The sequence below is a fragment of the Trichogramma pretiosum genome, unplaced genomic scaffold (assembly GCF_000599845.2).
Source record: "Trichogramma pretiosum strain Unisexual culture from Peru unplaced genomic scaffold, Tpre_2.0 scaffold85, whole genome shotgun sequence".
Lineage (NCBI taxonomy): Eukaryota > Metazoa > Arthropoda > Insecta > Hymenoptera > Trichogrammatidae > Trichogramma > Trichogramma pretiosum.
In genome coordinates, this window is record NW_019640935.1 from 58241 (window position 1) to 74895 (window position 16655).

The following is a 16655-nucleotide window of genomic DNA, read 5'->3' on the forward strand; positions in this document are numbered from 1 at the left end:
AAAATAAATAATTTCATCTCGAGTCCCCAAATACGATGCCCACGAGAAATTATCAAGCAAAATCACACAATTTCTATCTCGACACAAATAGAAAACGAAAATGATGAGCGAGCGAACTATTATTTTTACACCGAAGAAATTCAAAGGTTTTTCTATTTAAATTTCATGGTGAAACAAGAAATAAATATTATCAATCAGAAAATGATCGTGAAAATTTATCCTATATCTTAAAGCGTTGAAAATTTTAATAGTCATGGGAAATCGTAAAGTCGTTTAGACAAGAATTCAGTAGAAATTGAGTAAACTATATCTTGCGATCTAAATTTACATATCCTCCTGTACGATGGAAATAAAGTTGAGAATATCCAGTTTTAGCCTGACTTCAGAATGCCTCTGATATAAGTAAAAAATATAATTGAATCTTGCTTTTCATATTTTAAATAATGTTGATTTCATAAAGTAAACATGGATAAATTCTGTACCACACTGGTCGAATGTACGATGATTTAACGATTGCGTACGCAATAAGCAAAACGTACTTCGCCAGAACAATAATATTATTGAAATATTTTTGTTACTTTAACCCATTAACGACCGAAATGCTCGATTTTTTTGTTGGTTTTCGCAGCGATTTTTTTTATAGTTTGAGGCCTCCAAAAAGTTTCGTATGGACCTATTTCGATGTAAAATTTAATGTCCTTTCAGAAACTGAGCTCAAAATTTCGATTCTTTGCGTAATAAAAAAGTTATGGCTACTCATACAATAAAAAAACGTAAAATTTTTTGCAAAAAATCAAGTTTTTGATTTTTTTCACCATGTTACCGTTAGGGAATCGCGATATAAATATGATCAGAGGTGATCACGACTATCAAAGTATCTCAGAGAATTTTTATGGAATTTTTTAACTCCTTTTCAAACTTTGGTTTTTTGCCCTTTTTCTCTAAATTCAGTAGGTTTCGAGTAAAAATGAGTTATGTTTTATATGAATATAAGTTATTTTTTGTTTGAAGTAGTGGTTCAAAAATTCCATAAAAATTCCCTGAGATACTTTGATGGTCTTGATCACCCCTGATCATATTTATATCGTGATTCCCTAACGATAACACGGTGAAAAAAAAATCAAAAACTTGATTTTTGCAGAAAATTTTACGTTTTTTTTCGTATAAGAAGCCATAACTTTTTTATTGCGCAAAGAATACAAATTTTGAGCTCATCTTCTTAAAGGGTATTAAATTTTACATCGATATAGGTCCATACGAAACTTTTTGGAGGCCTCAAACTACAAAAAAAGTTGCTGCGAAAACCAACAAAAAATCAAGCAGTTTGGTCGTTAATGGGTTAAAATAATATGGTATTTTCGCATGAAAACAAAGTTCTGCTGTTTTCAAATCAAGTAGAGCCAACTTTGAGTACATTTTAATGCTTAAGCTTCGGCAAAAATACTCAATAATTAATTTTTCAAGATTTAGTTGTAACGCTTTTTGAGTATGAGATCAAGTAGTAGAGTTATTAGTTCTTATGGCAAAAACTGGAATAATGCGTGTGCAAATAAATCAATTTCCTCGTTTTATATATATGTAGTCCTGAAAAGGACTGTTGGTTTGATAAATCTTTATGAGTAGAAGCTTAAGCACGTTCTCCACGAATACGACGGGCCAACTGAATGTCCTTGGGCATGATGGTGACACGCTTGGCGTGGATGGCGCACAAGTTCGTATCTTCGAAGAGACCGACGAGGTAGGCCTCGCTGGCTTCCTGCAGGGCCATGACGGCCGAGCTCTGGAAACGCAAGTCAGTCTTGAAATCTTGAGCGATTTCACGAACCAAACGCTGGAAGGGCAGTTTGCGGATGAGAAGCTCAGTGCTCTTCTGGTAACGTCTGATTTCACGAAGGGCGACGGTGCCGGGCCTGTAGCGATGGGGCTTCTTGACTCCGCCGGTGGCTGGGGCACTCTTGCGAGCGGCCTTGGTGGCCAGTTGTTTGCGCGGAGCCTTGCCTCCGGTGGACTTGCGAGCGGTTTGCTTGGTACGGGCCATAGCGACAGCTGAATGCGGTGTATGCGCTTCGTGAGAACGATACGAACGATATGTGTCTGCAACGGCTGCAATTCGCTTCTTTTATATCGCTATTTCGTGCGGTAGCTTGGCTGGGCAGCTTGGCTCGGCAGAGGGGAGCTCGGTAGACAGTAGGCCGAAGGGGGGGGCCGCACCGCTTGGCCCCCTATAAAACCGTTCGCTTGGCTCCCATCGGCATCAGTTCGTTGCTCTCCGTCGAACAGTAAACCCAAAGCATCTCTCATCATGACTGGACGTGGAAAGGGAGGAAAAGGATTGGGAAAAGGAGGAGCAAAGCGTCACAGGAAGGTGTTGCGTGATAACATCCAGGGAATCACCAAGCCTGCCATCCGCCGTCTGGCCCGTCGTGGCGGAGTCAAGCGTATTTCTGGCTTGATCTACGAAGAGACTCGTGGTGTACTCAAGGTCTTCCTTGAGAACGTCATCCGTGACGCCGTCACTTACACCGAGCATGCCAAGCGCAAGACGGTCACAGCCATGGACGTAGTATACGCTCTCAAGAGGCAGGGCCGCACCTTGTACGGTTTCGGCGGCTAAACATCTAGCCTTGACCATCTCACAATTAAAACAATCGGCCTTTTTCAAGGCCACCATATATATCAAACGTATAACAAACTATCCTGTATACAGAACTCTACATTATTAACTCGTNTTTCTGGGCTTTGCCAGACTTCTTGACGGCTTTACCACTGGTTTTCGGTGCCATTGCAGAGGAGTCTCTTTACGGATTCGGTGAATACGAAAGAATGTGCCGGGCTGCAGTTCGGCGACTCAATTTATATAAAAAACTGTGCGGCGCGCGACGCGGTAACGCGCTAAGCCCCCTCCACTCCTACTCAGCTGCTTTTCCCCCCTATTCGTTCGCGCGCCATCTGATTTTCGCTATAAATAGCTTCACACCGCCTCTCGGCTTTCAAATCGCATTCGTGCCTTCTCTCAGTCACACGTACGAATTTTACTCAACCTCTCGCAACTATGTCTGGACGTGGAAAAGGTGGTGCCGGCAAAGCCAAGGGAAAGTCAAAGACCCGCTCGACTCGCGCTGGACTTCAATTCCCAGTGGGCAGAATTCATCGTCTGCTCCGCAAAGGCAACTACGCCGAGCGAGTTGGTGCTGGAGCTCCAGTCTACTTGGCTGCCGTCATGGAATACTTGGCCGCTGAGGTCCTCGAGTTGGCAGGTAATGCCGCTCGTGACAACAAGAAGACCAGGATCATCCCCAGACATCTCCAGCTGGCCATCCGCAATGACGAAGAATTGAACAAACTCTTGTCCGGAGTCACCATCGCCCAGGGTGGTGTCCTGCCAAACATCCAGGCCGTACTTCTGCCCAAAAAGACTGAGAAGAAAGCTTAAATTTCTTTACCACACACTTGACAAACAACCGGCCCTTCTCAGGGCCAACAAATTATACAACACAGGAATATCTATTCATTGACCATAATATTGATAAAAAAAATCCACTTACAATTAAGGACGCGCAATGCACGGGTAAATACTTATATATAGCAGTTATTTATATAAAAAATTCTAAATGTTTTTGAGCAGTGGGAAAAAGTGTCAGAATAGTGATGCTATTTGTTCGCTACATAAACATCAGAATTCGTTGACGATTAGATATTTTCCTTGGGTTCTTTCTCTCATACGTTTATTTTTAATTATTAACATCAACATGACTATAAAAAATTTATGGACATTTAAGTGATATCTTTTCTAACGGCTTCTAACTGGGCTTTTGACTCAACTTGAAATGAAAATTATTTACAGCAAAAATTATATAACTAGAACTACACGGATCCCTCTTTATACGCGGGGGTTACGTTCCGAAAAAGTGCCACGGATAACGAGAGAAAAAGCACGGTTACGTTAATAGTGTTTTTTATTAAATATATTTGTATGAAAATTTAATCCTCCACTAAGTTAACTTAGAATTTTCAATTTTTCAGCTAAATTCGTAACTTGTTTTTTAACTGGAATTTTGGAAATTTTACGAGTTTTTGAAGCCATACAAGGTCATGAAAAAATTTTTTCCACCGTCTTGAAACGTGTATAAGCTAAAATTATCCGCATATAACGAAGGATGCCTGTATCTGAAACTTTTAAAATTTAAAGAACCGAGGCAGTTTATTTATTGTAATTATTTAAACGATAATCTCTGACTATGTTTGTATTAGTATAAAGTATATAGCAACTCAGCGGACCCAATGGAATTAAAAAAATTATAGTTCAAAAATAAGTTCTCTTTTTGAAAAATTTGGAAAAGTGATTTTAACAGGTGTCGATGAATTTCGAATTTTTTCCGATATTAAAAAATCGGGGCTGATAAGTAGCTCAATAGGTTTTCAACTTTTCTGTTAGGGTCTAATGGGATTTTAAATACATTTTTGTACTTTTTCTATGAAATCTAATGCTGACATGGCCATTTTTAGCATTTTTAAAATGTAAATTAAAGAATAATTCATCCATAAATGATGGAAAAATGAACAGAAAAAATCGGAGAAAAGTTTTAATTACACACTTTGTTGGTATTTTTTTTCATATAATTGAACACCGTCATTGGTTTAGTCAAAAAATATTACTTTCAGAGCAGAAATTGCTCGATTTTGGTTTTTTTAAACTAAAAATATCAAAGGTGTCTTTTGGCTGTATGCATAAAAACTAAATAATCAAACAATTCTTTTGACGAGAACTTTGTTAGAATTTTTTCTGTAGAAACGAATGGTATTGTAATTTTTACAACACGAGGTCGTTTTAAACGACGCAATGACTCTTGTTGACTTTTTCATAGGAAAACATAGAAAAATTGTCCTTTGAGGTTTATAGATGACAAAAAATTGTCATTTGTAGTTAAAAATAAATTTATAGAATGAAAGTAACAACGCCATTTGATTGTACTAAAAAATCCCAACAAAATATGTAATTCAACCTTTACTCCGATTTTTCCTGTTCATTTTTATAATTAAAGACAAATTTTTCACTATTTTACGTTTTTAAAATTCAAAAAATGGTCTACCAAAGCCGAGGAACTTGCAGTTTTTTGCTCCTCGTAAAACATTGCACGTTATTATGAAGAAGTTGTTGGATCTCCCTCAAGGCCATAAACATTGTATTAAATTATTGTTAAATCATAACGCTATTAAGCGTTTAATTGTAATACTTATAACCAATAGCGCTTATGTGTGCGCATTATCTCGTGGATAAAAAATAATTTTATTTTAATTGTTAAATTTGTCAGTAAAAAGTGTTTTAATAAGAAATTATCAGATCTCATGTAATTGCATCAAGACCATTACTTTTTGAAGATGAGTGATGATCTTAAGCTTGACGTTTTTTTCTTTTTACAGGCCAATATATTTAAAAAATCATGTCCAATACCGAGTGCTTTCAGAAAACTTCTATATATTTTTGTTATCAAAAAATTAAAAATTACATAGAATTAAAGCTACTTATAGCTCAATCAGAATAAACGCAAATGAAACACGTTACTACTTAACTGTGATGTTTTTAATATTTTTTTAAAGTCTAGATCAAAAGCGAAAAATATTTTCCTCTGAAATTATTAATATTTTTCAAAGAGCTATTTTTATTTTCGTGTACTTAAAAATGTCTGCCTTCCTCGAACGACTCATTTCCACAAAATATAATACATAGATCAACAAAACTTAAAAAAGAATCATTCTATAGGATGATTGTGTTCGTCAAAAAATGTAAAAAAAAACATAGCTTTTCTAGCTTTCCAAACTGAAATTCAAAGTTAATAACTTTCTACAAGTTCTACAATATATGTGATATATATATAACTATGATGTGTGAGCGGTGGATATTGCCAAGTAAAAAATATATGGACTAATTGATATCTTATCATCTAAAAATTGTCAATCAATTTGAGTTTAATTCAATTCGAAAATTGGCTTTTACTCAAGGCTTATGGAACTTTCGACTTCGTGTACATTAGTTTCATTGACATCTACATCGTGAAAGTTTACTCTTTTTTGGGCAAGTAGCTCTTAAAAATTTGCCCCTAATTTTATTGACCTTCTCGGTTGAGTAAAAAAGTTGAATAAAACCAAGTACAAATAAATTAGCTTCCTCGTTTTAAATATATGTAGTCCTGAAAAGGACTGTTGATTTGGTATATCTAGATATAATATAGCTTAAGCGCGTTCTCCACGAATACGACGGGCCAACTGAATGTCCTTGGGCATGATGGTGACACGCTTGGCGTGGATGGCGCACAAGTTCGTATCTTCGAAGAGACCGACGAGGTAGGCCTCGCTGGCTTCCTGCAGGGCCATGACGGCCGAGCTCTGGAAACGCAAGTCAGTCTTGAAATCTTGAGCGATTTCACGAACCAGACGCTGGAAGGGCAGCTTGCGGATGAGAAGCTCAGTGCTCTTCTGGTAACGTCTGATTTCACGAAGGGCGACGGTGCCGGGCCTGTAGCGATGGGGCTTCTTGACTCCGCCGGTGGCTGGGGCACTCTTGCGAGCGGCCTTGGTGGCCAGTTGTTTGCGCGGAGCCTTGCCTCCGGTGGACTTGCGAGCGGTTTGCTTGGTACGGGCCATAGCGACAGCTGAATGCGGTGTATGCGCTTCGTGAGAACGATACGAACGATATGTGTCTGCAACGGCTGCAATTCGCTTCTTTTATATCGCTATTTCGTGCGGTAGCTTGGCTGGGCAGCTTGGCTCGGCAGAGGGGAGCTCGGTAGACAGTAGGCCGAAGGGGGGGGCCGCACCGCTTGGCCCCCTATAAAACCGTTCGCTTGGCTCCCATCGGCATCAGTTCGTTGCTCTCCGTCGAACAGTAAACCCAAAGCATCTCTCATCATGACTGGACGTGGAAAGGGAGGAAAAGGATTGGGAAAAGGAGGAGCAAAGCGTCACAGGAAGGTGTTGCGTGATAACATCCAGGGAATCACCAAGCCTGCCATCCGCCGTCTGGCCCGTCGTGGCGGAGTCAAGCGTATTTCTGGCTTGATCTACGAAGAGACTCGTGGTGTACTCAAGGTCTTCCTTGAGAACGTCATCCGTGACGCCGTCACTTACACCGAGCATGCCAAGCGCAAGACGGTCACAGCCATGGACGTAGTATACGCTCTCAAGAGGCAGGGCCGCACCTTGTACGGTTTCGGCGGCTAAACATCTAGCCTTGACCATCTCACAATTAAAACAATCGGCCTTTTTCAAGGCCACCATATATATCAAACGTATAACAAACTATCCTGTATACAGAACTCTACATTATTAACTCGTGGAAATGCTTAACTACGAGAATATGAATTTCGAGGGAATGGTAGTTCATAGTATAAACTCTATTTCTAGCTATTCTAATGACGAAGAGAGAATAACTAAATCGAGTCCGTATAACCATTTCACTACTTTTTTCTGAAACCTTTAAATATTCCGCAAGTAATACTGATGGAATCAAGTGTCTTGAAGTTGTGCAGAGAAAACATATTCAAAACAATATTACATAGCAAAAGATCATAAGTAGCGTAAATGTCACGATTTTTAGTCTAAATTGCTGTAAAGGAACTTCTGAGCAGTTATATATGGGCTTCTTAAAATTTGTTCATATTTTTATTTACGCTTATTACATTGAAGCGTGATTTTGATCCATTTTCTAACATAAACGTAAAATATCTCGAGACAGAAGATCAAATGATTCGTGACATCCGCGTTGCTATCTATTCAAAATTTTTACAGTATGATATTTCAATATGTACAGATTATTAGATGTGCTCTAGGTACAGCAAATAGCCCCAATATTACTGTGTATGTTATGAGCAGTGGCATGATGCGTACGCAATTAAAACCACAGCCTACAAACTTTGGTGTCAGTTCGCTTTGCCGAAATAAAATTTCTAAGCTCCCAACCTGTAACGAGCATACATCTCTTCGTATCGCGACCGATACAATGTTTACGTATATCCTTCGATGCTTTGATTCGATGCTGACTTATTATATCGTTGCTATCAAGTATTCGGGATGTATGTTTACGTTCGTACTCTCCTTACAATTTAAAATATTACACGAAATTTTTCTGCGAAAGCAATTGCTTCTGTGCTATTTAAATATTTGTATTCATTTATATCCAATGTGTTATTTTTGTACCGCAGAGCTAGTACAATTAATTTTTTTTAAAAAAGTAATTATGTATCTATACATTAAATACGTATTAAATGTATATTTTTATAACACTCGACAATTTTTACCAGAATTATTTTCTGTTAACCATGCGAGAAAAATGTGTCACAATGTATCCGGTAAACAATAAAAAATTGTATTTGTATACTTGTCTCAGGGTAATTTTCGCGTACTATTGAAGGAAATTGTTTATCTGATAACTAATCAGCTATTGAACTCGCATTGATCAAAATATCTACTTTTGACCACTTGTTGCATCAATCATAATTACGAGAAATTGAGGCAAATTAATAATATATTCGATTACATATATTGGTTTTTTTGTCTCCAACCATCATGCTCTTTAAGATCCCAATTCTGTTTCACACCTGCTGTTTGCACATTTTACGAAAAAAAGAATACACGAATGCCTACATTTAGATTTTTTTTTAAATATCCAACGAAAATCTGGAAAAATGTATGTTTTGCTTGTGCTTGTGAAAATGCATCACATCGAAAAAAGACACACCTCAACGAAATGTCGTGAAGAAAAGCACGCCTATTTAAAACACCATGATATTTTTTACACGTGATTCAATTGATCGATTGATTCAATGAGATGTGATTTTCTTCACGGAATTTCGATGAGGTGTGTTTTTTCACGGCATTTTACATATAGGTTTTTTTTCATAGCATGTTTACTGTGTTTTTTTTACAAGATACAGCGGTTGAAAAACTTCCATTTTAATATTTGCTTGGATAAATCTCAATTGATTAATAGGCAAGGTAATATTCACATGTGCATTGCATTTTCTTTTTTCTTTTAATTAAATATAAAGTTATTGTTAAAAAACGTGGTTTTGAAATATTAGTCGCATTGTTCTGAAACATTCAATTTTATTTCATGCAAAAAGTATGAAATTCAGTGACAATATCAAAAAATACTCTGGAAATCGTTCATTTTTAACATGGCATCAGTATTTAACTAACATATGCCATTTTAAAGCCGAAGGTGGTTTTCTTCAAAATGAAATTTTAGTCTCGGTTTTCTTATCCATTTTTTGGGGCGTGAAAAAATTTCATAAATACTCAAAAAGAAACATGCAGAAAAAAATCCATTGTCTTTTCCTTTCATGCAACGCTCTGAGCTTATCTCAGTGCCAACAAAGTTTCTTCTTCGCGCATAGGAAATTCCTGTAAGTTTCTCTTTGAGTACATATTTCGACGTGAAATCCTATTACCTTTTTTTAGAACTCGGGCTCGAGTTAAAGATTGAACAAGTATGATCGTTTAAACCATTAAGTCCGGAATGGACACTTTTTTGGTAATTTTCTAAACCGTTGAATTTTCGGTACTAATAGGGTCTGAAAATTATATGAATGAGCTTTAATATCACAAAATTTATTGAACTTATTGAATCTGACGTAAGATTTTCGGAAAAATGAATAGTCAAGAGTTATGGATATTTTTATCTAGAAAAACGAGATTTTGAAAAAAATTTTCAAATTGAGTTTGAAATCATTCATAATCTCACGTCACAGGTGCAAATTATGCATTCATGGACCCTAAATTTAAAGTTATGACAATTCAAATTGGTAAAATGAAACTTTAAGCACACGAAGTGGTGTCTGAAACGCAAAAAAATTGAAATCCTTCCGGAATTTTTAACTCAAAAACAAAGGACAGGAAAGAATTTTTTAGATGAAAAAGTTCTTCGAGTTTATCAAAGAATATAATGGAATTTTTTTTTGATTTTTCAAAATTTTTTTGTAATCTTTTGGAAGGGAAAAATTCTGAAAAATTCTGAACAAATTCTGATCAAATTCTGATCAAATTCTAACGTATTCTTTGATTAATTTTAAGAACGTTTTCGTCGGTAAAATTTATCTCCTAAAATCGAGTTCGACAATTTTTGAAAAACCCAGAATCTAAATATGAAGGTGATCATAAGTGTAGAAATATCTTAAGGAATTTTCACAGAATTTTCGAAGTAAATTTTCTTATGAATTTTTTTTTTTAAATTGAACTTATTTTTTCTAAAGCTGTTAATTTTAGGAAAAAGGTCATAACAAATTTTTTTAGTGATAATTTTCGAAAAATCTGTCTTTAAAATTCTAAAAAATTTGAGTGTTCTTAATTAATCTGAGATATTTGTGTTTTAAAACTTTTTTTCATAAACTCAATACCTAATTTTTGAAATAAAAAATTAGTTTGGTTTTTAAAAAACGTTTAACGTTATGGTGGTAGTTTAAAAAGTACAACACCTAACTAAAATAAAAACACCAACTTATGATCAATGAAAATTTCGAGCCACATGGTTATTAAATATCTGAACTTTTTGCATAAACAAGTTTGAAGCGATCATAACGGTACTTGTGAGAAATTTACACAACGAAAAAAAGTGAGAAATGTGCATCAAGTTTAATTACTGGCCATTCTTTTTTAATAGAAATTACTTTGAAAATGCTACCTTAAAAATCAATTATCGTTGTTACTTTTAAATCTAGCGCCACTAACGCAGTTACGATCCATCCACTGAAACGACAGTCACGAAAGGCAGCTGCGCAGTGCGCTCTGCACAATTACAACTCTTAGACGGACAAAGTGTTTCTCTGACCTCTCTCTTTTACATGAGATTATCAGCTTTACAGCATGGGTCCGTAAATTATTATTTTTTTTTTAAATATTGATAATACAGTGTATCATAAGTTAACAAATTTTTGCTAATTTAATCTGCCTCGACTGTAAAAGATCAACTTATAAAATACAATTTTCGATTACTTTAAATGATGTAAAGTTCTAACCACGCAATGTGCGAACCGGCAACGTGCGCATTTTCTTAAATTAAATTTTTTAAATATTACTTTATTTTGTTCAAAATCTCTCAAAACATCTATCGCTAAAAAGTGACTCGGTGAAATTAAAATCTACTTTATTAAAATCCATTTACCATAAGTATCAATAACTTTTTAACAAATTAGGTTATGTCACTTGGTTATGTTTTCAGTATTATATTATTAACTCTGCAATAATTTATACTTCAGGTATCTCACGTGATCATTGGCATAAACGCCGAGCTACAGGAGGCAGAAGAGAGCCTCCAAGGAAGAAGAGGAAGTTCGAATTAGGACGTCCTGCTGCAAACACCAAACTTGGTCCACAGCGTATACATACTGTAAGTTTCAAGTTGCAATAATATTCTCCTGACACTTCTAATCTATTATTTCCAACCAGTTAATATTCTGAATGTTTTGGTTAAAGATAATTAAAGTTTCGAAGTAATAATTAATCTCTTGTTCCAGGTGCGTACCCGGGGTGGCAATAAAAAATACCGTGCCCTCCGTTTAGACACAGGTAATTTTGCTTGGGGATCTGAAGGCCGTGCACGCAAGACTCGCATCATAGATGTTGTTTACAATGCATCCAATAACGAGCTTGTCAGAACCAAGACACTTGTGAAGAATTGCATTGTCTTAATCGATGCCACTCCATTCAGACAGTGGTATGAAGCTCATTATGCACTTCCTTTGGGACGTAAACGAGGAGCTAAATTGGTAAGATTTAATTTTTAATAATCAGTTATAATGAAATCATTATATCCCTGCAATTGAGCCAAATTTATTTAATACTAATATGTAAATCCTAACTTAAAAATTTTCTTTGTAGTCTGAAGCAGAGGAGGAAGTTCTTAACAAGAAGCGTTCCAAGAAGTGTATGGCAAAATACAAGGCTAGACAACGTGTTGCTAAAGTTGAGCCAGCACTTGAAGATCAGTTTGCAACTGGAAGAATTTTAGCTTGCATCGCTAGCAGGCCTGGACAATGTGGCCGTTCTGACGGTTACATTTTAGAAGGTAAAGAGCTAGAATTTTACTTGAGAAAGATCAAGAGCAAGAAAGCAAAGTAAAATAATTTTGTACAATGAATTGAAAGCAATAAATTCATACTTAATTTTAAAAATTTGTTTTAATTTGAATACAATATATATAATCTTAATATATTCTTACATTCAAGGTGTTGAACAATTTTATAATACATCCAATAAACCAAATCAATTTTTATATTCAATCTATTAACGATCAATCCGACCCAAGCTATTTTCCACTTTGAACCACTACAATCTATAGCTGATCTAAGAAATATATATGAATGCATATCTAAATATCTCTTTTTACTATTCAAATTATGAATAATTTTAGTAGGCTCGAGCTAATTAGATTTATTATTATTTTAAAACGTAAGACTCTTGTATTACAGCAAGGAGGATATTGACATCTTACGATAAGTCCAAATATACCAATTTTCATGACAGTTGATAGTTAAGAGACATTTTTCATTGCATAAGATTTTCAAAATAACAGACTTATTCTAAATGAATTTTTACGTCATATTAGTTTCAACACTTACTTTATATTATTTTATACTTAATATTTATTTTACAATTAAAATTAATAAATTAACGTACATACTTGTTTTTGTTGAAATTCCGAGTCATGCTATTTTTCAAAAATTATTGTCTTATCCTTTTTTGATCGAAATAAAAACAAACCACGTCCTTCACTTGCGTTGATTAGTTTCCATAACGTCGGCTTGCGCATGTTTGAAAATAAATGCCAAGTGCTTATTAATGATAACTTCCAATCGAAATAGTCATTACACTATCAAAGTATCTCCAGGACACTTCTAAAACATTGATTTCTCGGTGCTACTTGTTTTTTTGACGTGGAATCTTTCAATTTCAATCAAGATTAAAGAAGATGCCGAGAACTGCATGAAAGCTAAAATTTCCAAACACGATTTACACGTTGTTGCTATCAAGCGTTGATGTAATATAAACTTTGTCAGTGCAGCTATTCGTGCAATTATTTAACCGTTGTTTATATTTAGGCATGCTGGTGGGTTTAGTTTAATTCAAAATATGTTGGGTAAATAATAGTTTTATGTGAAGCTTAACACCTAGTTTTATTTTCACAAAATAATTTTTCCAAATGATTAAATGATAAAGAGCTCTTGGTAAAAACAATGCAGCCAGCCCATAAAGCTTTTAACTTCCTGACGACTGTCTCTGTCATTCTATGATCAGACTTACATTAGGTTAATTCAAACGGTCGCATTGAATTTACAGAAGATTCTGAACGCTAAACATGTTTAATCCTCTAACAGTTTAACCGACAAACTGCAACTGTAAAATAAAATCTGACAAATGACTGTGCTTCCAACGCCTCCAACGTCAACACGAGTCACGAGCCGTCATTCAAATCACCGTGTTAATTCACTCACATGACACCTGCGCTGCCAGCGACCAATGACCACGCGGAGCGGCGGAGGCCGGACACATGTGCCTTGTTTACGTCGTCTGCAGTGTGAGGTTAACTTAAGACAAGTATTATGTTGCATTGTTTTCGAATTCATACCTGTCGTTTGTGTCCTTTCTAGCTAGAACTCAAAATTTCATTTCAATTTTTTTATTAACTATCGTTAATCAGTGATTAATATTTATGGTACAAACTGATCAATCAGGTTTTTAGAATAGCAATTGTGAAATATAAAGAAAAAAGTAACAATGGACCTTAAACAACAACGTAAAAGGAAAGCCCCAGCTGTGAAAATCGCTCCATCACAAATTTATCTGCAGGTAACCAACTTTTATTCAGCAATAATTACAATTCTGTTTTTTTTTAAAGATCAATTATTAAAATTAACTTAATGACATTTTTTTAATAATTAATTTTAGGTTATAGGTAATGGAAGTCAAGCAGAAAATAGGTCCCTTTTACTTGTCACAGATCATACAAGTTATCTTTTTAATTGTGGCGAAGGAACTCAGCGCTTAGCAACTGAGTATAAAGCAAAACTTACTAAAATAGAGCATGTATTTGTGACAAAGCCCTCTTGGAATAATATTGGTGGATTACTTGGTTTTTATCTTACTATTCAAGATACAGGAGTACCCGAAATTACAATGCATGGCTCGGATGGCTTAAGTGATATTGTTAAAGCTACTAAAGATTTTGTTAATTTAAATCCATTAAAAGTGAACTTTTCTAACAAAGAACATCCTTTTGAAGATCAAACCATGTGTGTGTCTTATATAGAAATAAAAAGTCCTGTATCAGAAATTGATACTATAAATGATACTTTATGTGAAAGTGAAGATGATGGACCTATTGCCACGATAAATTATTATGAATATGAAGAAAACATGTGCGGCAAAAAATCTGTCCGCTCAAATATTCCATCACAAGAATCTTCAAACCATAATGAATCACTTAAACAAAGGATTGATACAGTCATAACTTTTGTATGTAAAATACATCCAAAAGTTGGATCTTTAAATAAAGAAAAGTGTGATGCTAAAGGTGTACCTTCAGGTCCAATTTTAGGTAAATTAAAAAAAGGTGAAGATGTAACGCTTCCAGATGGGACCATCGTTAGAAGTATAGATGTTGTGTCACCATCAGAACCAGGTCCTCTGTTCATAGGTACATTAAATCAAACTCTACAATAAATTGAAAAGAAATATGAATTTTTCTATTTTTGATAAGTTTTTACAAAAAATTTTTCTTTTTCAGTTACGGAATGTCCAAATGAAAACTGGATAGATAATTTTGTTCAAAATTCAGCTTTCTTCAAATATCAGCAAGCCACTGCATCAAAGAAGGAAGAAGTTGCTAGTTATGTTATTCATTTTTCTCCCAATAGCGTAATAAATCATCCAAAATATAAAGAGTGGATGCATAAGTTTGGTCCTACTACTGAACATTTAATAATTAATGAGGGCAACCAAGATTATGCGAGTGAAGCTATGTATAAACTGCAGCATCAACTTCATTTAGTACATCCTTCTATATTTCCATTTTCCAGTAATCAACCGTTATTACAACAAGAAAATGTGGAGAATGAAGTAAGATTTTTAACTATTCAAGAATTATGTTATAGTTTTAAATTAATTTGATTTTTTTTTCTCTACAGATAAAAAGTGATCTGACTATTAGAAAAATGAAAACGTTGAACACAATACATTTAAGACCTTTTAGTGGATTTAAGTCAACAGAAGTAGAAATTGATAAAAACAAATACCTAGAAGAGGTATTTTCAATCGAAGGGTTTGAATCATCTCTAGAAAAAATGAAAATAGAAATCCAAGCTGAAACTGGCCTTTTAAAACCAAACAATGAATACCCAAAACTATTAATGTTAGGGACTGGTTCTTCAATTCCAAATAAAGTAAGAAATACTAGTGGAATGATTTTACGATTAAATAAAAATTGTAGTATAATCTTAGATTGTGGAGAAGGAACAGCTGGACAAATTATACGTTTTTTTGGAAATGAAAAAGCGGGAATCATATTCAAATCAATTAAGGTAACTATCAATCTTTTTAATGAAATTATGATTTTTATGGTATAAAAAAATTGTTTATTTTAGGCTATTTATGTGTCACATTTACATGCTGACCATCATATAGGATTAATCGGAATATTGAAGCAGAGAGAACGTTTTACTAAAGAGAGACTATTTTTGGTAGCACCAGAAGAAATAAAATTTTATCTAAAGCTGTATGATAGAAGATTTGAACCAATTTTAAACAGTTTTAGATTGATATCAAATAATGAATTATTACATGATAATCCATTAAAATTGGATTTACCTATTGTGAACGAATTATATGAAGCATTGGGCCTATCAAATATGAAAACTTGTAAAGTTAAACATTGCCCTTCTGCTTACGGCGTCGCAATCACAACAAAGGATGGATTGAAAATATCTTACAGGTACGATGAACATTCAATATTTTGAAATAAAATAACATTTTATTTTGCAGTATATTTATTTTTATTATTTTGATTTTAGCGGTGACACACGTCCATGGGAAGAATTCATAAAATTGTCGAAAAACAGTAATTTATTAATTCATGAAGCGACGATGGAAGATGGTCTAGAACAAGAAGCTAAGATCAAACGTCATTCTACTATGTCTGAAGCCGTCAACGTAGGAGTTCAAGCTGAAGCAGATTTTATTTTACTGACGCATTTCTCACAGCGTTATAGTAAAATTCCAATGCTTCCGGAGGCCGACATTGATTTTAGTCGAATTGGAATAGCTTTTGACTTCATGTATGTGAATTGGTCACAACTGAAATTATTGCCTATCATCTACCCTTGCATTGAACTTATGTTTGGTGAATTTAGGCAAATGCTTGAAGAAAGGGCAGTTAAACGAGAGTTGAAGAGAAATGAAATGGAGTCAGAAAATTTATAAATGTTTTTATAATGTAAGTAGTAATGAAAGATTGTAAATAAATTGTTGTATTGTAAATATTATAACATTTAAATGTCTGATTGTTTATTTTGGTAAAAAATAATTGATAAACAATCATTTAAGAAACATGTAGTTAAATTATTTAATTATTTGTTAGGATTTTCAAATGCATGGGATGTATATAAGAA

The 16655-nt window shown here is 34.6% G+C and overlaps 6 protein-coding genes across 7 annotated transcripts; 5 read left to right on the plus strand and 1 right to left on the minus strand.

Annotated features, from left to right (window-relative positions):
* Nucleotides 1–1487: 1487 nt before the first annotated feature.
* LOC106659257 lies at nucleotides 1488–6677 on the minus strand. The gene is made up of 4 exons (XM_014381691.2): nucleotides 6238–6677; nucleotides 3119–3403; nucleotides 2395–2632; nucleotides 1488–2094 (listed from the first exon to the last, which is right to left on the minus strand). The coding sequence occupies exons 1-4, from the start codon at nucleotides 6640–6642 to the stop codon at nucleotides 1628–1630; spliced, it is 1395 nt and encodes a 464-aa protein (XP_014237177.2). The 5' UTR covers nucleotides 6643–6677; the 3' UTR covers nucleotides 1488–1627.
* Nucleotides 2271–2668, plus strand: LOC106659263 (histone H4). Its single transcript, XM_014381697.2, has one exon. The coding sequence runs from the start codon at nucleotides 2303–2305 to the stop codon at nucleotides 2612–2614; it is 312 nt and encodes a 103-aa protein (XP_014237183.1). The 5' UTR covers nucleotides 2271–2302; the 3' UTR covers nucleotides 2615–2668.
* Nucleotides 3009–3573, plus strand: LOC106659259 (histone H2A). Its single transcript, XM_014381694.2, has one exon. The coding sequence runs from the start codon at nucleotides 3053–3055 to the stop codon at nucleotides 3431–3433; it is 381 nt and encodes a 126-aa protein (XP_014237180.1). The 5' UTR covers nucleotides 3009–3052; the 3' UTR covers nucleotides 3434–3573.
* Nucleotides 6678–6874: 197 nt separating the features above from the next.
* Nucleotides 6875–7272, plus strand: LOC106659262 (histone H4). The gene has a single exon (XM_014381696.2). The coding sequence runs from the start codon at nucleotides 6907–6909 to the stop codon at nucleotides 7216–7218; it is 312 nt and encodes a 103-aa protein (XP_014237182.1). The 5' UTR covers nucleotides 6875–6906; the 3' UTR covers nucleotides 7219–7272.
* A 3500-nt stretch (nucleotides 7273–10772) lies between these two features.
* LOC106659276 (40S ribosomal protein S8) lies at nucleotides 10773–12164 on the plus strand. Its single transcript, XM_014381719.2, has 4 exons — nucleotides 10773–10861; nucleotides 11250–11380; nucleotides 11508–11759; nucleotides 11872–12164. Exons 1-4 carry the CDS (start codon nucleotides 10858–10860, stop codon nucleotides 12109–12111), a joined length of 627 nt encoding a protein of 208 aa, XP_014237205.1. The 5' UTR covers nucleotides 10773–10857; the 3' UTR covers nucleotides 12112–12164.
* Nucleotides 12165–13000: 836 nt separating this feature from the next.
* LOC106659278 (ribonuclease Z, mitochondrial-like) lies at nucleotides 13001–16633 on the plus strand. 2 transcript variants are annotated; one of them, XM_023457808.1, is made up of 7 exons: nucleotides 13001–13099; nucleotides 13330–13839; nucleotides 13939–14686; nucleotides 14777–15108; nucleotides 15177–15569; nucleotides 15633–15979; nucleotides 16059–16633. In XM_023457808.1, the coding sequence occupies exons 2-7, from the start codon at nucleotides 13768–13770 to the stop codon at nucleotides 16465–16467; spliced, it is 2301 nt and encodes a 766-aa protein (XP_023313576.1). In that variant the 5' UTR covers nucleotides 13001–13099; nucleotides 13330–13767; the 3' UTR covers nucleotides 16468–16633. The 2 variants fall into 2 exon arrangements, with proteins under 2 accessions (XP_023313576.1, XP_014237206.1); XM_014381720.2 differs by having other exon boundaries at nucleotides 13368–13839.
* Nucleotides 16634–16655: the final 22 nt, after the last annotated feature.

Bases quoted from the DNA above. Each gene is read 5' to 3' on its own strand.
- LOC106659276 (XM_014381719.2), top strand. The intron at 11,381-11,507 runs GTAAGTTTCAAG...CTCTTGTTCCAG, and splicing joins GTCCACAGCGTATACATACT to GTGCGTACCCGGGGTGGCAA. The intron at 11,760-11,871 runs GTAAGATTTAAT...TTTTCTTTGTAG, and splicing joins GTAAACGAGGAGCTAAATTG to TCTGAAGCAGAGGAGGAAGT.
- LOC106659259 (XM_014381694.2), top strand. From the start codon at position 3,053: ATGTCTGGACGTGGAAAAGGTGGTGCCGGCAAAGCCAAGGGAAAGTCA.
- LOC106659278 (XM_023457808.1), top strand. From the start codon at position 13,768: ATGGACCTTAAACAACAACGTAAAAGGAAAGCCCCAGCTGTGAAAATC. The intron at 13,840-13,938 runs GTAACCAACTTT...AATTAATTTTAG, and splicing joins CATCACAAATTTATCTGCAG to GTTATAGGTAATGGAAGTCA. The intron at 14,687-14,776 runs GTACATTAAATC...TTTCTTTTTCAG, and splicing joins ACCAGGTCCTCTGTTCATAG to TTACGGAATGTCCAAATGAA.
- LOC106659262 (XM_014381696.2), top strand. From the start codon at position 6,907: ATGACTGGACGTGGAAAGGGAGGAAAAGGATTGGGAAAAGGAGGAGCA.
- LOC106659263 (XM_014381697.2), top strand. From the start codon at position 2,303: ATGACTGGACGTGGAAAGGGAGGAAAAGGATTGGGAAAAGGAGGAGCA.
- LOC106659257 (XM_014381691.2), bottom strand. From the start codon at position 6,642: ATGGCCCGTACCAAGCAAACCGCTCGCAAGTCCACCGGAGGCAAGGCT. The intron at 3,404-6,237 runs GCTTAAGCTATA...CTTTTTGGGCAG, and splicing joins GTCGTATTCGTGGAGAACGC to AAGTACGGCCTGGATGTTTG. The intron at 2,095-2,394 runs GTGATTCCCTGG...CAGCCGTTGCAG, and splicing joins GACGGCGGATGGCAGGCTTG to ACACATATCGTTCGTATCGT.